Source organism: Oncorhynchus kisutch, linkage group LG19 (genome assembly GCF_002021735.2).
Source record: "Oncorhynchus kisutch isolate 150728-3 linkage group LG19, Okis_V2, whole genome shotgun sequence".
Taxonomy (NCBI): Eukaryota; Metazoa; Chordata; class Actinopteri; order Salmoniformes; family Salmonidae; genus Oncorhynchus; species Oncorhynchus kisutch.
In genome coordinates this window covers 55255541-55279698 of record NC_034192.2, presented here as the reverse complement: position 1 = coordinate 55279698, position 24158 = coordinate 55255541, and the positions used below count along the sequence as shown (strand labels likewise).

At 42.3% G+C, this 24158-nt stretch overlaps 3 protein-coding genes across 3 annotated transcripts; all 3 read right to left on the bottom strand.

Moving 5' to 3' along the window:
- Nucleotides 1–2304: 2304 nt before the first annotated feature.
- On the bottom strand, nt 2305–14435 carry LOC109878604 (vesicle transport protein SEC20). The gene is made up of 6 exons (XM_020470819.2): nt 14326–14435; nt 13963–14055; nt 8883–8974; nt 8595–8699; nt 8332–8450; nt 2305–3629 (listed from the first exon to the last, which is right to left on the bottom strand). Exons 1-6 carry the CDS (start codon nt 14404–14406, stop codon nt 3433–3435), a joined length of 687 nt encoding a protein of 228 aa, XP_020326408.1. The 5' UTR covers nt 14407–14435; the 3' UTR covers nt 2305–3432.
- Nucleotides 14436–14567: 132 nt separating this feature from the next.
- LOC109878605 (V-type proton ATPase subunit e 1-like) lies at nt 14568–18011 on the bottom strand. The gene is made up of 4 exons (XM_020470823.2): nt 17796–18011; nt 17297–17344; nt 16053–16178; nt 14568–15497 (listed from the first exon to the last, which is right to left on the bottom strand). The coding sequence occupies exons 1-3, from the start codon at nt 17897–17899 to the stop codon at nt 16085–16087; spliced, it is 246 nt and encodes an 81-aa protein (XP_020326412.1). The 5' UTR covers nt 17900–18011; the 3' UTR covers nt 14568–15497; nt 16053–16084.
- A 1626-nt stretch (nt 18012–19637) lies between these two features.
- Nucleotides 19638–24068, bottom strand: LOC109878609 (60S ribosomal protein L26). Its single transcript, XM_020470826.2, has 4 exons — nt 22279–24068; nt 21242–21417; nt 20887–21027; nt 19638–19803 (listed from the first exon to the last, which is right to left on the bottom strand). The coding sequence occupies exons 2-4, from the start codon at nt 21407–21409 to the stop codon at nt 19675–19677; spliced, it is 438 nt and encodes a 145-aa protein (XP_020326415.1). The 5' UTR covers nt 21410–21417; nt 22279–24068; the 3' UTR covers nt 19638–19674.
- Between the last annotated feature and the right edge of the window lie 90 nt (nt 24069–24158).

Here is a 24158-nt window from a genome sequence, read left to right as displayed (position 1 = left end):
ACCTTTGGCAGTGATTACAGCTATGAGTCTTTCTGGGAGGATCTCTAAGAGCTTAGCAAACCTGGATTGTGCAATATTTGCCAATTATAATTTGTTTTATTGTTCAAGCTCTATGAAGTTGGTTGTTGATTATTGCTAGACAGCAATTTTTCTTGTCATAGATTTTCAAGATGATTTAAGTCCAAATTGTAACTAGGCCACTGAGGAACATTCAATGTCAACTTGGTAAGCAACTCCAGTGTATATTTGGCCTTGTGTTTTAGGTTATTGACCTGCTGAAAGGGGAATTCATCTCCCAGTGTCTGGTGGAAAGCAGACTGAACATGGTTTTCATCTAGGATTTTGCCTGTGCTTAGCTCCATTCCATTCCATCCCCAGTCTCTAACAATTGCAAGCATACCCATAACATGATGCAGCCACCACTATGCTTGAAAATATGGAGAGTGGTACTCAGTAATGTGTTGTATTGGATTTGGTGCAAACATTACATTTTGTATTAATTTCTTTGCCACATTATTTGCAGTATTACTTTAGTGCCTTGTTGCAAATAGAAGACTTGTTTTGGAATATTTTTTATTTTGTACAGGCTTCCTTCTTTTCACTCTGTCAATACTATTGTGGAGTAACTACAATGTTGTTGATCTGTCCTCAGTTTTCTCCTACCACAGACATTAAACTCTGCAACTGTTTGGCATCATGGTGAAATCCCTGAGCGGTTTCCTTCCTCTCCGGCAACTGAATTAGGAAGGAAGCCTGTATCTTTGTAGTGTATTGATACACCATCCAAAGTGTAATTAATAACTTCACCATAGCCTCCCGGGTGGCGCAGTGGTCTAAGGCCACAGAGATTCTGGGTTCAAGCCCAGGCTCTGTCGCAGGCGGCCCCGGAGGCCCATGGTACGGCGCACAATTGGCCCAGCGTCGTCCGGGTTAGGGAGGGCTTGGCCGGCAGGGATATCCTTGTCTCATCGCACACTCGCGACTCCTGTGTCGGGCCGAGTGCAGTGCACGCTGACCAGGTCGCCAGGTGTACGGTGTTTCCTCCGACACATTGGTGCGGCTGGCTTCCGGGTTAGATGTGCATTGTGTCAAGGAGCAGTGCGGCTAGGTTGGGTTGTGTTTCGGAGGACACATGACTCTTGACCTTCGCTTCTCCCGAGTCCGTACGGGAGCTGCAGCGATGAGACAAGACTGTAACTACTACCGATTGGACACCACGAAATTGGGGAGAAAAAAAGGGCAAAATAAATAAATAATTAACTTCACCATGCTCAAAGGGATATTTTTTTTTTTTTACCGATCTACCAATACTGTAGGTGACCTTCTTTGTGATGCACTGGAAAAATGCATTGCTCGACTGTGGGACCTTACAGATAGAGATGAGGTAGTCATTCAAAAAGAGTCCATGCAACTTATGTGACTTAAGCACATTTTTACTCCTGAACTTATTTAGGCTTGACATAACAAAGGGTCTGAATACAGACATTTCAGCTTTTCATTTTTAATGAATTAGTAAACATTTCTAAAAAAAACAAATTGCACTTTGACATTATGGACTATTTTGTGTGTTGGCTAGTAACACAAAATCTCAATTTAATCCATTTTAAATTCAGGTTGTAACACAACAAAATGTGGGAAAAAGTCAAGTGGTGTGAATACTTTCTGAAGGCACTGTAGCACATTAAAAAGCCCTTCAGGCAATATTGTGTGGGGGAGCTCACTTCCCCTCACTCTGTGGTACTTAGTGTAGAACACAGTTTAGGGCCTGCCACTAAACAGGACCTATTCACATCTCAAGATCATGCACACCTCTCCTCTTGATTGACACTATCATGGTGCTCTGTAAGAATAGCTCCTTTTGCTTGACATAGAGCTGCTATAAGTGTGCAGCTAAAGGGACGGGATGAGGAATTGGAAGAGCACAAATGGCTGCCACTTTAAAACGAGTAAGAACCGCTTAGCCTTCTCTTAGGTCTATCGACTCTCTCCACACGTATTCAGTAACGTGTCTCACTCTAAGAACACAAAAAAACGTTGTATTGTCACATATAGGTGAAGTGAAATGTGTTGTTTTACAGGGTCAGCCATAGTAGTACGGTGTCCCCGCAGAAAATTATGGTTCAGTGCCTTGCTCAAGGGCACATCAACAGATTTTTCATCTTGTCAGCTCGGGCATTCAAACCAGCAACTTTTCGGGTTACTGGCCCAATCCTCTAACCACTAGGCTACCTGTACTGTCTGTCCTCACTGATTCAGAGCCAGATATGATCCATAACAACACACAAAACTGAGACAACTCAGATAGACAAAGTCAGAGGCCTTTATTGGTACACTGAATAGAAACGTCAACACGAAAACATATTTTTATTTCCCAAATGACATGTGAGACCGTCTTCATGTAGAGGGTAGAGAGGTCATGCAGCTACCAGCCCCCCTCTCCCCACATCCCTTCTCCCCCTCCAAGGTGTTGAAAAGGCAACGTCAGATAACAGGTCCACGCAAATCTTAAAATAACCTCCTCTCATCCTCCACCCCCGGTGGAAAGAAAGGGCGCAGGGACCAGGAGAGTGAACCGGGTCAGAATAATCTGCTTTTCCGGTTCCTATCTGAAGAAAGGCAGAGACGCATGGTTCCTTATCGCTGACAATGTGATTACTGCCACAGCTTTTCAGATTGGTTCTGCCCTGGTGCCTGGGCTGCACAGACTGTACTGTTCCCAATGCTGCCAGCTACTGGGACTAGGCCTCACCAATGCTGAGCCAAGTTAGCTAGCTCCATAAGGAAATACTGACAACCAGATGCTAGACCAGAGTCACTGAAACTTGTGTGGGTGAAATGTACATCCCACATGTCCACACTGGTGCTGGGGAAAAATGTTTTTACACAATTGCATAATGTTAACATTTTATTGTGATAATCTCTTTGAAAACTGATTTCGTTACAGAGAATGTGTTACACATTGACATGAACCCCTATACTTTAAATAATGGTCCGGAAGAAATGGAATAATATCCATTTATTTCTCTTTCAGAGCAGGATATAAATAATTAGACAACAGCTTTAACTTCCTGCAATGGAATAATACATTAACATGATAATCATAATGAGTGGTTACATTAACCAACAAACTTTCCTATAAGTATTGCAAACAGCTGACGGCAGTCTGATATTTCCTTCCATGACAGACGCATAGTGTTTAAAATAGGCTTATCCCGGTAGCCATTACTACTGTGTGTGCGCACAAGACTTTAAATGTTAATATGGAATTACATGTGTCCACCTGTGGCAGGTAGGAATGATAAATAAGCAGTATATTCATCTGCCAATACTCATGTCACACGACTCACTTGTCGTAAATGAGCTTATGTGATCATAGTTACTCTAATCAAAGTTGCTCTAAAAGTGACTTAGTTTAAGTTAGTTGTGTCTGGTCTAGAGGAAGAAGAAGAATCTCTTCTTGAGGATGTAGAAGACTGTGGCGAGGAACAGTGCGAGAGCGAGGAAGATGAGCAGTTTGTCAGTGAGCTCCCTGCGGTTGTACTTAGTGATGAGCTTTCTCCCCAGCTGGATGGTTCCGGTCATGGCCTTAAACTCATCGTTGGTCTCCAGGACCGCCTGAGACGAGGTTGCTACGGAGGAGAGAGTCCACACTAGGCTTTGGCAAAGACTTTGTGTCTGGACATATCAAATAGCCGACTGTTGAAATGTGTCAGTTGATTATGTTTGTATTTGAAAAAAGCAACTGAGAAACAGTCCTTGTGTCCTCCAATTTTAGGGCTTTTCAAAGCAAAATCAAATCAAATTTTATTGGTCACATACACATGTTCAGCAAATGTTATTGCGGGTGTAGCGAAATTCTTGTGCTTCTAGCTCCAACAGTGCAGTAATATCTAACAAGTCACAACAATACACGCAAATTTAAAAGTAAAATAATGGAATTAAGCAATATATACATTTAAGGACGAGCAATGTCGGAGTGGCATTGACTAGAATACAGTAGGATACAATATATACATATGAAACTCAACTGTAAAATGGCGCCGGAAGAAATGGCAGCAATTTTACAGGCGCCCAACCAATTGTGCTATTATGTGTCTTTTTTTGCGTAATTTGTAACTTATTTTGTACATAATGTTTCTGCAACCGTATCTTACGGCAGAAAAGAGCTTCTGGATTTCAGGACAGCGATCACTCACCTCGGATTAGACAAAGAGCTTCTGGATATCAGGACAGAGATCACTCACCTCGGATTAGACAAAGAGCTTCTGGATATCAGGACAGAGATCACTCACCTCGGACTAGACAAAGAGCTTCTGGATATCAGGACAGAGATCACTCACCTCGGATTAGACAAAGAGCTTCTGGATATCAGGACAGAGATCACTCACCTCGGATTAGACAAAGAGCTTCTGATATCAGGACAGCGATCACTCACCTCGGATTAGACAAAGAGCTTCTGATATCAGGACAGCGATCACTCACCTCGGATTAGACAAAGAGCTTCTGATATCAGGACAGCGATCACTCACCTCGGATTAGACAAAGAGCTTCTGATATCAGGACAGCGATCACTCGCCTCGGATTAAACAAAGAGCTTCTGGATATCAGGACAGCGATCACTACCTCGGATTAGACAAAGAGCTTCTGGATATCAGGACAGAGATCACTCACCTCGGATTAGACAAAGAGCTTCTGGATATCAGGACAGCGATCACTACCTCGGATTAGACAAAGAGCTTCTGGATATCAGGACAGCGATCACTCACCTCGGATTAGACAAAGAGCTTCTGGATATCAGGACAGCGATCACTCACCTCGGATTAGACAAAGAGCTTCTGGATATCAGGACAGCGATCACTCACCTCGGATTAGACAAAGATTTTTTCTACAACAAAGATGACGCACAGGACATTCTCCAAACACACCACAGGACTGACATCCCCGTTATTTGCAAGGTACAGGTACAGAGGACAAAGAGCCGAATGCCTGGTCAGGCCCCGGAGAAGGCGACAGGGAAAGCTGCCGTTACCGTCAATACTACTCGCGAACGTGCAATCATTGGACAATAAACTAGACTAGGTATGATCACGAATATCCGACCAACAGGACATCAAAAACGGTGATATCATATGTTTCACGGAATCGTGTCTGAATGACGACATGGATATTCACCAAGCGGGATACACGCTGCACCGGCAAGATAGAACAGCACACTCCGGTAAGACGAGGGGGGGCGGTCGGTGCATATTTGTAAAAACAACTGGTGCACGAAATCTAAGAAAGTCTCTAGATTTTGCTCGCCTGAAGTAGAGTATATTGTGATATATTGCAGGCCACACTACTTGCCTAGAGAGTTTTCAGCTATACTTTTCATGTTTATTTACCACCACAGACAGATGCTGGCACTTAGACCGCACTCAGTCAGCTGTATAAGGAAATAAGCAAACAGGAAACCACTCACCCAGAGGCGGCGCTCCTAGTGGCCGAAGACTTTAATGCAGGGAAACTTAAATCAGTTCTACCAAATTTCTATCAACATGTTAAACGTGCAACCAGAGGGAAAAAAATTCTAGATCACCTGTACTCCACACACAGAGACGCGTACAAAGTTCTCCCTCGCCCTCCATTTGGTAAATCCAACCACAACTCTATCCTCCTGATTCCTGCTTACAAGCAAAAATTAAAGCAGGAAGCACCAGTGACTCGGTATATAAAAAAGTGGTCAGATGAAGCAGATGCTAAACTACAAGACTGTTTTGCTATCACAGACTAGAACATGTTCGGGGATTCTTCCGATGGCATTGAGGAGTACACCACATCAGTCACTGGCTTTATCAATAAGTGCATTGAGGTTGTCGTCCCCACATTGACTGTACGTACATACCCCAACCAGAAGACATGGATTACAGGCAACATTCGCACTGAGCTAAAGGGTAGAGCTGCTGCTTTCAAGGTGCGGGACTCTAACCCGGAAGCTTACAAAAAATCCCACTATGCCCTGCGACGATCCATCAAACAGGCAAAGCGTCAATACAGGGCTAAGATTCAATCATACTACACTGGCTACGACGCTCGTCGGATGTGGCAGAGCTTGCAAACTATTACAGACTACAAAGGAAACAAAGCTGCGAACTGCCCAGTGACACGAGCCTACCAGACGAGCTAAATCACTTCTACGCTCACTTCGAGGCAAGCAACACTGAGGCATGCATGAGAGCATCCGCTGTTCCGGGCGACTGTGTGATCACGCTTTCTGTAGCCGACATGAGTAAGACCTTTAAACAGGTCAACATACACAAGGCTGCGGGGCCAGACGCATTACCAGGACGTGTGCTCTGGGCATGTGCTGACCAACTGACAGGTGTCTTCACTGACATTTTCAACATGTTCCTGATTGAGTCTGTAATACCAACATGTTTTACAGCAGACCACCATAGTCCCTGTGCCCAAGAACACAAGGGAAACATGCCTAAATGACTACAGACCCGTAGCACTCACGTCCGTAGCCAGGAAGTGCTTTGAAAGGTTGGTAATGGCTCACATCAACACCATTATCCCAGAAACCCTAGACCAACTCCAATTTGCATACCGCCCAAACAGATCCACAGATGATGCAACCTCTATTGCACTCCACACTGCCCTTTCCCACCTGGGCAAAAGGAACACTTATGTGAGAATGCTATTCATTGACTACAGCTCAGTGTTCAACACCATAGCACCCTCAAAGCTCATCACTAAGCTAAGGATCCTGGGACTAAACACCTCCCTCTGCAAATGGATCCTGGACATCTGGACGGGCCGCCACCAGGTGGTGAGGGTAGGTAGCAACACATCTGCCACGCAGATCCTCAACACTGGAGCTCCTCACGGGTGCGTGCTCAGTCCCCTCCTGTACTTCCTGTTCACCCACGACTGCATGGCCAGGCATGACTCCAACACCATCATTAAGTTTGCAGACAACACAACAGTGGTAGGCCTGATCACAGACAACGACGAGACAGCCTATAGGGAGGAGGTCAGAGACCTGGCCGTGTGGTGCCAGAATAACAACATATCCCTCAACAAAACCAAAACTAAGGAGATGATTGTGGACTACAGGAAAAGGAGGACCGAGCACGCCCCCATTCTCATTGCCGGGGCTGTAGTGAAGCAGGTTGAGAGCTTCAAGTTCCTCGGTGTCCACATCAACAACAAACTAGAACGGTCCAAATACACCAAGACAGTCGTGAAGAGGGCACGACAAAGCCTATTCCCCCTCAGGAAACTAAAAAGATTTGGCATGGGTCCTGAGATCCTCAAAAGGTTCTACAGCTGCATCACTGCCTGGTACGGCAATTGCTTGGCCTCTGACCGCAAGGCACTACATGGGGTAGTGCGTACGGCCCAGTACATCACTGGGGCTAAGCTGCCTGCCATCCAGGACCTCTACACCAGGCGGTGTCAGAGTAAGGCCCTAAAAATGGTCAAAGACCCAGCCACCCCAGTCATAGACTGTTCTCTCTACTACCGCATGGCAAGCGGTACCGGAGTGCCAAATCTAGGACAAAAAGGATTCTCAACAGTTTTTACCCCCAAGCCATAAGACTCATTCACAGGTAATCAAATGGCAACCCGGATATTTTCATTGTTTGCCCTCCCACCCCCCCCAAACCCTCTTTTTACGCTGCTGCTACTCTGTTTATCATATATGCATAGTCACTTTAACCATATCTACATGTCCATACTACCTCAATCAGCCTGACTAACCGGTGTCTGTTTGTAGCCTCGCTACTTTTATAGCCTCGCTACTGTATACAGCCTCGCTACTGTATACAGCCTGTGTTTTTACTGTTGTTTTATTTCTTTACCTGCCTATTGTTCACCTAACATCTGTTTTGCACTATTGGTTAGAGCCTGTAAGTAAGCATTTCACTCTAAGGTCTACACCTGTTGTATTCGGCGCAAGTGACAAATAAACTTTGATTTGATTTGAAATGGTGGAACCATCTCCATATTGTTCTCCCCAGTGGTGTGGTGGAAGGTAAACACACACAAACAGCATTTATGCACCTTTTTTATGTTTCTCAAACGTTTACCCACCTATTGCAAATAAAGTGCATTGTAAATATAGGGAGCATTACTTTATTCACTGTGAAAGGCGATCAGCGTTTACCCACTTTTTACCACTGCATCACTGCTTCTCACTCATCTAGTTCTTCCAGATGTGTAAACACTGAAAGAAAAGGGAGCTAAGGGATGGGGTCGGGGGCCCAAATTATAAACGCTACTGTCCTCTCAGAAACACAGCCTACGGCATGATTTACACTCTGTACTCTAGGGGGCGCCACTCACCCAGCGTGGTCATGGTTTCCTCGCTCTGCGTCACCTGCTGTGACATCATCCGGCTGATGCTCATCAGGCTCTCAGTGATGTCACTGGACGACTGGGCCAGCCCCTCTTTGGTCACCTTTCTGATTGAAGGAAAAAATAAAGATACTCTAAATCTTCAGAGTAACAGACAACAATAAGACAGAAAGTATAAACACACAGTGAAATAAGGGAACGACAATGAAACACTACAGAAGAGTATCTAGAAACAGCCAATATCTGTTTACCTATGTCTAAATTCACTATCTCCTCCATAGAGAAGAGATTCCTTCTCCAGGTTGTCTAGTGACAGTTTACTGGCCAGGTTGGCCTTCCTCCATGCTGTCTGGTTACTGCAGGGATAGGAAACATACAGTTTCATTAGGATTCTTGCTTATAGTTTATGCACTAGCACTCTATGGAAAACACCAGAAAACCATTCTAATGGAGACATGCATCCCACTAACTACTACAGATTGGATCCAGTACTGAAGAAACAGCAGTAATCCAGCATCACTCCTACCATGCACTCTTACCTGACCATCTGCTTGCGGTGTCTGTCCACCTCACTGAGCAGCGCCAACTTGTCTGACTCTTTGTCCTGCTCCCTCCCCATCTGATCTAGGTCCTGCCAAACAGTGATCATTTCGTCAACAAAAACTATGACGAAAAATACTCGTCAAGTACCTATTTTTCCTGACAAACTATGACGATTACGAGACGCCCTGGGGAAAAAAACACAACTATTACAAATGACTTAGTCGACGAAAATGTGACGGGACGAGAATTCCATTTAAGAATAATCAACATTTAATTTAACATGAAGCTCATTTTCATCCATTTTGTCCACTCCTACACATGCATGCAGAATATTTCATGCAATCCTCTCATTGACATCTTTTAGTTGCGCGGTCTGATTGAGTTGAGCTGATCTGCCCGGCTCTCCCACACAGTTCCCAGGCGGTCTCTTCAGTCACTCGTCAATCTTCTGAACGGATGCGAAGCCAGGACAATGGACTTGAAACTAACCTCAAGTATAAAAATGTTTTTCTTTCAAGGATATTTTTGCTTTGATCACATCAGAAGCTCTATTTTCTCATGTGCGCTGTTACTCATTAATCTGTGTTGCCGCTCTCGCGCCGCAGACCGCAAACGCGATTTGCGGTTGCTTTTTTCCTATGCGAAAAACGAATGCTATTTGTTGAATAGTAGAAGTACATTAATACTTCTGGCATATTTGTAAAGCCCATATCCGCTTTTCAATGAATCCACGTACAGTTGAAGTCGGACATTTACATACACTAAATACATTTAAACTCCGTTTTTCACAATTCCTGACCTTTAATCCTAGTAAAAATTCTCTGTTTTAAGGTCAGTTAGGATCACCACTTTATTTTAAGAATGTGAAATGTCAGAATAATAGTAGAGAGAATTATTTATTTCAGCTTTTATTTCTTTCATCACACTCCCAGTGGGTCAGAAGTTTACATACACTCAATTTGTAGTTGGTAGCATTGCCTTTAAATTGTTTAACTTGAGTCAAACTTTTAATGTAGCCTTCCACAAGCTTCCCACAATAAGTTGGGTGAATTTAGGCACATTCCTCCTGACAGAGCTAGTGTAACTGAGTCAGGTTTGTAGGCCTCCTTGCTCACACATACTTTTTCAGTTCTGTCCACACATTTCTATCGGATTGAGGTCAGGGCTTTGTGATGGCCACTGCAATACCTCGACTTTGTTGTCCTTAAGCCATTTTGCCACAACTTTGGAAGTATGCTTGGTGTCATTGTCCATTTGGAAGACCCATTTGCGACCAAGCTTTAATTTCCTGACTGATGTCTTGAGATGTTGCTTCAATATGTCCACATAATTTTCCCTCCTCATGATGCTATTGATTTTGTGAAGTGCACCAGTCCCTCCTGCAGCAAAGCACCCCCACAACATGATCCTACCACCCACGGTTGGGATGGTATTCTTCAGCTTGCAAGCCTCCCCCTTTTCATCCAAATATAACAATGGTCATTATGGCCAAACAGTTCTATTTTTGTTTAATCAGACCAGAGGACATTTCTACAAAAAGTACGATCTTTGTCCCCATGTGTAGTTGCAAACCGTAGTCTGGCTTTTTTATGGCGGTTTTGGAGCAGTGGCTTCTTCCTTGCTAAGTGGCCTTTGAGGTTATGTCGATATAGGACTCGTTTTACTGTGGATATAGATACTTTTGTACCTGTTTCCTCCAGCACCTTCACAGGGTCCTTTGCTGTTGTTCTGGGATTGATTTGCACTTTTCCCAGCAAAATATGTGCATCTCTAGGAGACAGAATGACAATATTACCGCCACACCGGATGTCATGACTGCAGTAAAATGCCACATGACAGTCGAGTCACGGTAATCTCCTTTTATGCACTCTGGATATGCTTTGGTAGTACCGAACATGCTTAACTACCATCTGATCACTATCGACCTGGTAGTCAGGGCTCTATTGTCCCGCTAACCCCTCGGACAATGAAAATATAATCGAAAATCCCATCAAACACTTGTCATCAAATCAGTAGGCCTATCATACTTTTAAAACTAACGTCAATGTGATGATCAATTTGAAGAAAGAAGTTCAACAGCAGGTTGAAACAGTGTACAACGTGGCCGTTGTTTAAAGCCTAACATAACGAAACGGACAGCGCTTTCTAAGGTGATGATTCATTCAAAACACCCAAACAGCATATTAGAGTTTATGCATAGGTTTATGAGCCCCAAAAACTGAATTAATACTATGATTGTGCCCTTATACAATACATAGCCTACTGCATATTACTCATGCCAGAAAAACATCAAACAAAACTGATTTAAGATCTTTGGTACATAATTGGTCTAGCCTATACTCCAAAATTAAACACATTTGAGTAACCGTCTTTGAGTGTGGACAGTATTATTATACATACTGGATGGACTGGTTATCTTATTCTACTCTCCAACATTTCTATCCATGAGTCTGGGAGAAAACATAGAGGCCTAGGCGATGCTGTTGGTTCATTGATTGTGAATTTGTATTTGATTTCGAATAGCCTAGTAATAGGGAATGTTTTATATTTTCATAATTAATTGAGTGACATATTACATTTAGCTATACAGAATAAATATCTCACCACCATGCGTTTCCTCCTCTCTCTCTCTCCTTAATTCCTTTCTAGATTTCGCAGACAGGCTGTCAACAGTTTAGTGAAATATGTTTCGTTGCGAAAACATTTGACCATCGATGTTCCCGAACAGATTTAACTTGGTTTCCAGAATGAAGCACTGGTTAGCTATAGGAACAAGGTTGGAGTGCCCATGCTATACGGCGTTTGGGCGGAATATCACCTTTCGCGCCGTGAGATCATGCTCCTCAAACAGTGGTTAATGCGTGGAGTGAAATACGTGTTATTATATTTATTTCTCAACTGCTCATATTAAGCACATGTTCCGCTATAAAACCCAAGCAGACTACAAAACAGATCGGCGGGAAAGCGCTTGGCCTCCATTCGCTATTCCGTGTGCATACAGATGACGTGTATTTTTTCTCTCTGCGCATTTGATAATGAATGTTCCATTCTAAATCGAAACGAATTGTACATACTGTATTAGTAAAGACAATATTAAATTGAGAAGTGTCTGATGTGAAAATATGATCGCTTGTTGAGAGAACAGCTGTGCAGCCTGAGGCAAGAAACCGAGCGCAAGCTTTTTTGCTACATTCTCAAATCATCACAAGCCTATAGTCGCACCATGCAACCCACATATGTTTTGATTTCGAAGACATTCTAATGTTTGTATCATTCATATAGGACCTGTTCCTAATGATCATTTTTACGCTCAACATAGCCACTTCATACGCGCACTTGCTCCGGAATGGGAAAAATATAATTTCTATTTTATTCATCGAAGCTCAATTATATTATGTTTACTATAAAATCATATAAAATCAAATAATTTTACGGGCCTTAAGCATATCTTGTCAGCTAAATGAACAAGCCTACAGCCTATAGCATGGAGTTTATAGCCAGATAACATAGGCCTACAGTAGACCAACTCATATTCTGTTCTTCTGAAATACATTTTCTTCATATCATGATTCTTTAGACCTGACAAAAATAAATTGTGGATTTATTGTGATGATGTATATTACATTTATTAGATTTTTTGAAATGTAGATGTTCCAAAGGCATGTATGAGTGGAGTCCTGGAGATGCTAAAGGTGTTTATGTTAATTAAACTCTGCAACTGTTTTAAAGTCACCATTAGCCTCATGGTGAAATCACTGAGTGGTTTCTTTCCTCTCCGTCAACTGAGTTTGGAAGGACACATGTATCTTTGTAGTGAAGGTGGTTGAGACACCATCCAATATGTAATGAACTTCACCTCAATGGGAGATTCAATGTCCACTTTTTTCTTCTTCATTTTTAGGCTCAACCAACCTTACAGATAGATCATTGTATATGTGTGGGGTACAGAGATAGGTTAGTTGTTCAAAAATCATGTTAAACGCCATTATTGCACACAGCTTGAGTCCATGCAACTTATCACTTAAGCAAATTTTTACTCCTGAAATGATTTGGACTTGCCATAACAAAAGGGTTGAACACTTATTGACTCAAGACATTTCAGCATTTAATTTTTTATTACCGTGTAAACATAAAAAATAATATGATTCCACTTTGACATTATGGTGTAGATCAGTGACACAACATCTACATTTAATGAATGCTAAATTCAGGCTGTAAAACAACAAGGTGCGAATATTTTCTGAAGGCACTGTGTCTAGCAGTGGCCATGTGGCTAGTATCAAAAAGGGCTTTCTACAAATTAGCAACATCAGCGCCAAAGTTTTGTATTGTTACATCTGTGTCAGCGGAGATAGTTTGGAATCTAGACAATAAGCAATATGCACAGATATGCATTTCTAAACAATGCTCCTGCCACCTTCTGGTTTGGAGTATTATAACAAGACTGAGTAAACAACGTCTTCCAAGGTCTTTGCTGTGTGAACCTTTAGAAAATATTGACTGTTGACACTGTTCAGAGGTGCTATGTACTGTCGACAGGCAAACGTTTGACGTTTGTCTGAGCTTTTAAAGTTGGATTTATTTGGATAGTCCATCTGTAGATGCTCTACAGACTATATACTAACCCTAAACGTAAATCTTAACCTTATTCTAAACCTAACCTTAGCAAGCAGTTGCTTATCAACCTATAGTTTGTTGATAGTATGACCATCTGTAGAGCAAATCCAGACAATCCAAATAAACTGACCAAAATGACTAAAATCTTACAACTAAAATGTATTTTAAAGACAAACGAAGACTAAAACTAAAATTGCTGCCAATATTAACACCACTGTCAAACACTCAGTTATGTGTCCTACAACTAACATTGATGGATACAGCTCAATATGAACTGACAAATCCAAGGTTTGAATCTCAATAGTCTTAAGAGGCTTCCTCAGTCTCCCCTCAACATATCTGATAGATCTGGACAGGTGAAATCGCCACCAGGCAGTTGACAGGAAATGAGGAATGAAGGCTATTTGTTTTTTAGAACATTGAAATGTATTTGAGACAGGAGGATTAACTGTCTCTTACCTGAATCCGTAGCCTAAGGTTGTTGAATTTTGCTTTCACTTTGGCATTCAACTCTGTCAGCTTGACGTGTGGTCCTATACACTCATTGACATCCTAATGTCAATGAGTAAATGAGAGATATAGATACAATCAGACAAATGGCTTTTGTCATATATCCAAAGGTTAAAAAAGACGATCAGTCCAAATCTATTCAGACTCCCGGCCAATGTCCCAAAATGGGTCAGTGGCCAAATCCCCCCCAAAAAGGAGCCCAACCAGCTGCGACAGAAAAGAAGGTTATTTTCCACAATGAGTACATGACAACATACAATATCGTTGCATTATAGGGTCTAGAACAATAACCTACTGAATCAATATTCATACCTGCACGAGAGCTTTTATTTCCAAGTCATATTTGATAATTTCTTGCTCGCATATTCGGACGTGGACATCCGAAGACGCCATGTTTGACAACAAACTCGTCTACGGCAAACCGCGAGGAGTAACTGAATTGACTTTCCCATAGTTCGTAAAAGTAGCGCGTCTCTTTACTTACACAGCAAAGAGGGCATTTCGGTCGTGAGCAACAACCGGTTTAACAAAGAAAAAACATGTAATTCAATACGTGGATTGATTGATGACGTTTAATATCTAACATTTCTAAGGACAATAATGAATGCCATCACACACACAATGAAGGACATATGGAATAAAAAAAAGGCTGCGTTACATGCAACATACATATTTATGGGGTACGGAGAGTCCAATAATGAACTAAAGGAGCCTAATGTTACTGTTTAGAGGGGAATTGGCTCTGGCAGCCAAAACAGCCAAATACTCCATCTAATCATGAATCGATTCTCCATTGTGGTAAGGTTCTAGAAAAGTCCTCTACTTTCAAACCACATCAAAATAATTTCACAAATGCTAAATATATACTTACTGCACTGATTTAACATGGTTGCACCTGACAGTATTTTTCTGTGACACATGTGTGGCGTGTTTCTTCCCTTTACACAATCACAGGTAGCTAATTAGCATGTAGTCCCGTCAATCTTCCTGTCTTTTTTCCATAAACAAAACACTATAACATGGGAATATGGCAGTGTGGGAACCCTAACCCTATAAAAGGTGTGTAGCGGCATGCAAGCGATGCATGTTAACATTTAGAGGAACAAAACTCCCCTGGCCAGAAGATACTGTCGTCAATAGGCGCTAAAGGTAGTTAGCATATATAAAACGGGCTAGGCTAACTAGCAACATGCCTTGACAATATCATATATCAATGTTAGAGAATGAAAATGTCATGCAGCACATCACACAGAACATACAAATCAAAGGTTGATACTTTAGTCTTAAAGCACTAAAGATGATTTCTCTAGAAAAGTCCTTTTGGGGATCCGTTTGTACAAATCTTTGCAGGCATCTCTCCACTCTCACTAAGGTCAGGTGTCAAAGGCTGGGTTAAGGCTTAAGCTATACAAAAACAGTTCCCTTCGTGAGGAGGTGATCGAGTGAGGGCTTCATTGGTATACAGCAGTGAGTCAGGTCCTCCCCTGCAGAGAACAAACAGAAAATTAGAGGAAGCCACGACTACAGACTATTGACAGAACAGTTTATTTCTTCAATAATTGATTTCATCTAGTGGCCTACACATTTGCAGCTAAAAGGCTGAATCGCAGTATAGACAAACAAAATCGAATAAAATAAATTGAATGATGATATGGACCTCAGGTGTATCTGACTGGGTTGACCTGTAGCAGGAGAGGGGCCGAGGGCTGGTAGACTAGGGCCAGTGGGTTTACCTGTAGCAGGAGAGGGGGCGAGGGCTGGTAGACTAGGGCCAGTGGGTTTACCTGTAGCAGGAGAGGGGCCGAGGGCTGGTAGACTAGGGCCAGTGGGTTTACCTGTAGCAGGAGAGGGGCCGAGGGCTGGTAGACTAGGGCCAGTGGGTTTACCTGTAGCAGGAGAGGGGCCGAGGGCTGGTAGACTAGGGCCAGTGGGTTTACCTGTAGCAGGAGAGGGGCCGAGGGCTGGTAGACTAGGGCCAGTGGGTTTACCTGTAGCAGGAGAGGGGCCGAGGGCTGGTAGACTAGGGCCTGTGGGTTTACCTGTAGCAGGAGAGGGGCCGAGGGCTGGTAGACTAGGGCCAGTGGTAGTACATGTACCAGATGGTATCATTCTTTAGAGCTGGTCCAAACAGAGGGTTGAGCTGGGCCAGGATCGCTATCAGCCAGCTGGAAACATACAACACATACAAATGATTACATAACTACACATCTCTGTCATGGCTTCTGTAATGTGTAATGGCTTTGTTTGTGCTCCCCAGGAAGAATAGCAGCATCTAAGGCATCTGATGGGGATCTAAATGAAGAATAAAGATACTTGTACATGTCTTTCACTTTTAGACATTCTTGTTCTACTCTATAGTAATGGAGGAACATGACAGCAGGGTCAGCTATAATAGAGGAAACCAACTAAGCACTCAGTACAGCAGACTGAAGGAGACAACATAGCACGCTACTTTCTTCCCTCAGCTGCTGTAGAGACTATCCCCATCACATGGCCTGCACTGGCCCCTGGTGGAGATATGGCAAAGGAACAAGGCATGGTTATCCGCTCACCTGACAACTTTGAAAGCTAAATAAATAACTATGAAATTAAATGGCATCTCAGGACTAACAGGTTATATTGAATGGGATCATTACCTACCGTACAAGCAACAGGTGTACTCTGGGACCCTTACCTACAATCCTCTGGGGTCATTAACTACAATCCTCTGGGGTCATTAACTACCGTACAAGCAACAGGTCTACTCTAGGCCTACACTTATTTTCTCTATTGTCAAAACCGACCATGAACTTTGAGGGTGTCTACATCTGTAACAGACTGGTAAACACTATGTATTGAAGTTGGGACATTGAAATCGAGCTGCAGTTGGCCCAATCAATGAGTATGGAGAATAACCTACGGGTAAAGTGTTCTCTCTCTGTGTCTGTGTGGGACATATGCATAGCACATAACTATCTCCAAATATAAGCTAATAGTCCAGTTTCACACTTCCATGGAAAGCAACTTAGCTAGGCCTAACATTGTGCATGATGCGAGACTCAAACACACAACACTGGGGTGTAAGCATTAAGAGTTTCTAGTCAACAAATTCAGGTAGGTCCCTCACAGTTTTGTTCTGTTTGCTCTGTTTGGTTCATAAACAGTAAAGGGTTTCCGTAATGAATACACCCCTGATGTTGCCCGCCTGAACCTTGTTCCAACCAACTGAGCAAAATTAATACAAGAAGGACCCTCAGTGATACTGTGAAATATTCTGCTACATTCCTGGGAGGACTATACTTACAACAGGTAGCAGCAGACAGCAGTTAGCACCAACATGGTAACTATCACTCTGTGGAGGAGGGAAAGAGGCATTATTCCACTGGACCAAAACATTACTACAAAGCAGTAACAAGACATTAAGCTATACATTTGTACCCCTACAAAAACATTACTCATATCTATGGTTTATTATGACAAGTGCTCATTTCTCAGATGTTCCACTAGACCTAGTTCATGCAGATAGGGCTTCATCATGCCAACTTGAGTCACCTGCAAGTGACAGAGCAGATGGGCACGAGACATGGACTGGGGAAGTTCCAAAATGACATCTTGATTTGTCTATGTTCCATTAATTCTTTATCCAACAATGACAAAGAAGTTTCAAAACATTGTCAAATGTTACATTTTATTCTAGTTAAAACTAGAGCTTACTACTACTACTACTACTACTACTACCACCACTACCTTTTATAGTTAGCAACATGTAAATTAGCTAAATAACGTTAGTGTTTTTTACTTACCCTCTGTTCGGTCCTTTGGGGATAAACCACGGCACAACTCCACCAATAATCCCCCAAAACAGAGTCATTACCGACATGGGAATTACAAAACTAAGCGCCGCCATGTCTGGCTTTTGGAAATAGTTTTAAAAGTAGAAAAAGTAAACGTATACACTTGGCAACGCTACTCAACGCCGAAATAGCGAACTGTTGCCAGGCCCCCGGACTAGGAAGAATGGATCACATGATGTCGCCACAGTAAACTGGGCGTGTAGCGGTACCAAAAATGTTTCCTAAACTGATCCTAGGCCAGTGTTTTATAGAGGAAACTTGATCCTATGGGAAAATTTTGTTTTTGTAGTTGTTTTGGATAAACGCCGAAAATAAGGTCTGTGGTAACACAGGCTTTGGGAGATCTTCTACATTTTGTTCAATTAGATAGGTGATGACGCCTAACGTTACTTTTTGTGAATTTTGAAGCATTTACGTAATAAAAAAACACAAAGAACATAAAAGGCTTAATAATTCATAAAAGTAATGTTAACTGGCTGATATTATCTCATAGAAACAAAAAGTACAAGATCTCCTAAACCTGATCTTACAAAATCTCCCAAACCTCAAAACTATATTCTTTCCACATAGGAATGGCTGAACGAACCAGAGGTATGTTTTCCGGTTTTTAGGACTACAAGCGGACGATATCTACTCTCCATTCGTTATTACATGAAGTCTATAGCCATCCAAATATTTCATTCATACGAAACTTTACATTTTCCTTGGCTAAAGGTTGGGTTTATATTGGCAGAAAACTGCCAGTTTTGGGCCCCTATTAACAGTCTAGTGCTAAATTGATACGATTTAACATTTAGATTAGATCATGATATCAGGGGATACTGGACGATCCTAAATCAGCACTCATACAGTAACCACGTTTCCATCCACACTTTTTATGTGAATAAAGTCCAAACGGATTAAAACCAGCAAGTTTTGGTACAATCTTATGTCGACAGATCATTTGTTCGTCAGACGTGGAGGGGTCTTTTTGTGTCGGTAAAGTTTGTTATGCGACGGAAACCTTTTTTATGCGCAAATATTGATATACCATCATATCGAACTAAACTTGTCAAGCGATGGCATGTTGTGTGGTCCTCCCACTACAACTCGGGAAAGCATGCTCCCGAGTGGCACAGCGGTAAAACATTGCATCTTAGTGCTAGAGGCGTCACTAAAGACACTGGTTTGATTCCAGGCTGTATCACAACCGGCCGTGATTGGGAGTCCCATAGGGCGGCGCACAATTGGCCCAGCGTCGTCCGGGTTAGGCCGTCAATGTAAATATTTTTAACTGACTTGCCTAGTTAAATAAAATTGGCTAGACTAAATACATTCTGAACTTCACAGGGTGGTGAAAGAGCACGGTGATATTGATGCTCCTATTCAATAAATATCGATGGTCTTAATCTAGTGACATGGAGCAATGCTTGTGAAAAACAGTCCTTGCTTTTATCCATAATCTCATTATGTCAACTAGACTACCCCCACTGTATCTGCGAGCTGTTGGCTAGAGCGCAGGTGCCAAGACCAGAGTAGACACATTTGCTATTTAAGGCAAGTTTAACAAAACTATCCGTAGAGTTCAAAATGTGATGGAAACATATTGAACTTTTGATTTTTATTCGTTACATGAAAACGTAATTGGAAAAGAAAAGTGTGCACAAAGAATGTGAACCATCATACAATCAGGCTGGTTCCAGCATGCTAAACCAGAGTATAACTAGGCAAAACAAGAACATCCCCATACTTGTGACTTGCCCACGGTGCAGTACTTTACTGCAATTCTTCCATTTACGACAGACAATGAAATTGATTTGTACAGCAGTTTATTGTAAGCAATAGATTTTCACTCTGCCATCTTCTCAATGGTTTCCTCCTTGTATTTGCCCTTCTCCTTTCCGTCAGCACGGGACTTAGCCTTACGCTCCAGGATCTTCTTGCGATCCTTGTCCAGCTTTAGCCTGGTGATCACAACCTGGGAGGAAAGAGAGAGATGTGAGAATTGATTCTAGGTGAAAAAACTGATTGTGAAATCCAAAATGAATTTCTCATCACGAAGAAACATCTCAGCCACAATACTAGTCTAGCTACATCAGAAGCCAGCCAGGCTTGGGAAGATAAATTGTGAGTTTCTGTGAAACAGTGGACTTCATCTGCAACCCCAATCCGAAATGACAAATGTCCAGACATAACATGGAGAGCCATTCTATTAGACAAACGAGAAGAGCCCTCTAATTCTACACAAGACCTGGGGAATCATATCAAATGTATTACTACTAATATCGCTGATGGCCCAAACTGTCTGGAGCCTAGGCTAAAACCTTATCTTCAGTTTCACAATTTAACATTGAGCCTAGACAATGTCCTACATGTCAGGTAAATGCAGTAAGTGGAGCACTAGCATGTAGTCAATGTTTCCTCCCCAGTTCAGCATACACTGGGTGCCTGTCTTACTACATGTTGTTCAAACCAGTCAGGCTGACTACATTCAACTAATCTTCCTTCGTAACAGAAAAACACCCGTTGCCATGACACCCGAAGGCTGAAACCAGTGGTGATTGGCAAATATCTACATTCGCTCAATTTACCCTCACCAGGCACCCTACCGAAACAGTTGAACTCTTTCTCAATTAATTGTTCCTTGATTTCGCTCCTCCCTCTCAAAGTACGTTGGAGAACGTCAGAGGGTGGGAGAAAACATCTTGAAACTGAGGTGTCACCCAGACCTGTCCAACAGAAACACGCAACTTTGTTCCGTTTAAAAAATATCCCAATTGCACCAACTGAATGTGACCACTGGGCTTGGACACTGAAAAAGCTGGACGTATTTAAACATTCCAACAGGTACCCATCAACAGGTAGCTGCTGAGAAGGGTAGTTATTTAGATTTACACTCCACAATGATACAATACAAAATAACGATTTGAACCACTCAAATTGAGTTGAGAAACTAAAACAATGATTATCCAACATGGTACAGAAGTCATATATAATACATCTATACACATAAACAAACAAAGTACATGCGTGTGACTACAGGTAGATGATAGAGCCTCACCTTGCTGGGGTGGATGCCGACGTGCACCGTGGTTCCGTTGGCCTTCTCTCTCTGCACACGCTCAATGTAGATTACGTACTTCTTCCTGTAGACCTGCACTACCTTGCCAATCTGCTGGCCTTTGTAGTGTCCACGGACAACCTGCACAGCACAAAAATAAAAAACGACATAACCCACGTGAACAAAGTCCTAACACTAATTTGAATTGATCTGAAATCAGGTGTTAGTTCAGGTCTGGCCTGTACTACAGGGCTGGAATTTTACATAGTTCCTCATGCATGTTAGTAGCAGCTAGTTAGGCAATCTCAGAATGTGTATAAACTCTGTGGAAACGCGTGGTTCTGGGGGTCTTTACCTGGACTTCGTCGTCCTTGCGGATGGGCATGGACCTCGCATTGTACTTCTGACGGAGCTCCTTGGAGAGGGGGGAGGACATGATCTTCCTCCGGATGTGTGAGGGGGCATTGAAGTGCCTCTTGCGGTTCTTACGCCGCGAGGATGTCACAAATGGATTCAGCTTCATGTTGATGGCTGCAGGGCAAACACAATTGCCAACAGTCAGATTAGAGGGTTAGCAGTGACTGACGACTTGCTACATGTAAAGCATTTGTCGTTTCGGCTATGTGTTTGTTACAAGTAACAAACCAACACCACAGCATTGTTTATGTACAACACAAAGTGACAGAGCCAAGAGATTTCCCATCTGAAAGATAACGTTTGTTCGCTAGCCTTATAAGCGAGCACCTCAAGCTGCAAAATGTTAAGGTGAAGCTAGTTAGCTACATAGATGGGTAACGTTAGCTAGACAGTCCTTTTCTGGATCTCATGTCACTACCTAGCTACAACAGCTAACGTTAGTTAGACTTGAGGCCCAACAAACAGCAGAACTAAGATTGAACAATCCAGGGACAATCACCGAGACCACTAACTAGAAGTTTACACACAGATCTAGTATCTGTTATGCACGCGTCATGTCCATGCATTCAACATTACATGGGTACACACAGCTAGCATTAGCCACCTAGCTAGGTAGCCATGTTAGATGATTGTCAAACGCAGTTGACTTCAGTGTTAACGAAAGACAAACTACAAATCAATGCCATGGGTTTCTCTAAACGAAACACTACGCGAACATATCGTGTAATTAACGTTCAGGCTCAGTTCAATTCCCAGCCATTCTCTAGAATTGGTAGCTTGCCAGCACAGGTCGAGGGATGCAGATTACGGGACGTTTGATATAGCTATTAATATACAATTTGTCTCCAATACTGACCACTATAGAATAATAACAGGTGTACCTGACTTTACATGTACTTTGGGGGATGTACAAAAGTGTATAACATAGGATGGATGTTGATTACGTTGGTGAAATTGTCAACCAGGAATTCTTACCCTGCCGATAACTCCTCTGTGGCCGGCGGAAAAGAGACCTTCATTGTACTTCCGCTCCGATTAGTTCACACACGAATCCCGCGAGAAGTACACTCAAATTTAGCAGGACAGGAAAATTGTCAAATTCACTCACTTATCAAGAGAACATCCCTGGTCATCCCTACTCCCTCTGATCTGGCAGACTCCCTAAACACACATGCTTCATTTGTAAATTATGTCTGATTGTTGGAGTGTGCACCTGGCTCTCCGTAAATAAAAAAAAATAAAAAATAAATGGTGCCGTCTGGTTTGCTTAATATATTAGACATTTGAAATGATTTATACTTTAACTTTTGATACTTAAGTATATTTTAGCAATTACATTTACGTTTGATACTTAAGTACATTTAAAAACAAATGCTTTTAGACTTTTACTCAACTACTATTTTACTGAGTGACTTTCCCTTTTACTTGAGTAATTTTCTATTGTGGTATCTTTACTTTTAAAGAGAATTGTATGAGTGGTATGAAAATTGGGTACTTTTTCCACCACTGAACGTATGCATCAAACTGTATGTGTAGACGGCTTGACAGAAATGGTAGCAGAAGGGGAATGTTGAACATATCCAGATGATACTGCGTTCTCATAGGTTTACAATTATGTTTTGATTATATCTTGAACAGTAGCTAAGATTATATTTGGTTGTGATCTTTGCAAAATAACTATTTTGGATGCAGCAGTTGTTAGCTAGAATGCTAACACACATTGATTTAGGCTGTAACAAAAGCTATCAAAAGAGCCATTTTACTGGTTGAAGTTGAAGTGTTTTTTTAAAGTATAATGCAGTTGATTTGTGATGATGACACACATTATATCTAATCTAAAAGTAGTCCGAAATGCATTCATAAGCAACATGTCAATAGAGGCTTTTTTTTGCTGGTGTTCTATCAGAACTCCCCCTTGTTCTGCCACTAATTTGCGCGCATCGCCCTCGTCCGTGAATTTTTGTAAACACAGAAAGTGTTCTATGGAAGTATGCTATTGTAGAATTTTAGCAATATGGATGTTGACCAAGAGATGTCGCCATAAACCATGATGTAATTCCCTTGGACCTCGTGGACCTGTCAGGAGTTTCCTTCTTCACTGGTTTACCCGGATCATCAATTAGTAGGCTAAACATCCGGAGAAGAGATCGAATACAAACTACTTTGTAGCCTGTTTATTGAGGCTTGCATGACAAGGATTTATCACCATCATCATCTAGGCTATTTGTCAGTTTATTGAAAACATTATTAATATATTTTCTTCTGTAGCCTAGCCTAAAACTCATGAAGGCCAAGAGCTTAAACACGGTGGCTTTACTTTTAACTATATATAAATTAGGCTATTTTGATCAACCTCTTTCCTCAAAGAGGTGCGGAATTTCCCCTTCACTTCGCTCTCTAAATTATGAAATGATCCAGGCTACTTCGCTTAACTCTGATCTTTAAATTATCAAATGATCTAGGTTATTTAAGAAGATGGGGGCGAATCACGCCAAGACAAGGCAATTTCCAACTCCGCCACACACTACCCCCGTACCCCTCCAGCCCCTCCCTACCCACTCCTGTCAGATATCCGGGAAAAGAGGCGCACTGGCCTGCCAGCGCGAACCAGGATGAAATTACACCATGCAGATGACTATGTCTGAACGCGGAAGCAAAAGGCGCGTTGTCATGGACACCACACTTCTCCGCCGCGCGCTGTTATAACCGTTTAACGGACCATGCTCGGCTCTTGCTGTCTGTCTGGGTGAAAGTGATGCGGTCATAGAACGAGTAGTTCCAGCTCGTTTCCTCCCTCACCGATCTCTGGTCTCTCTTGCGGCAGTGCGGATGTGGAGTGAACACTGAAGCACTGC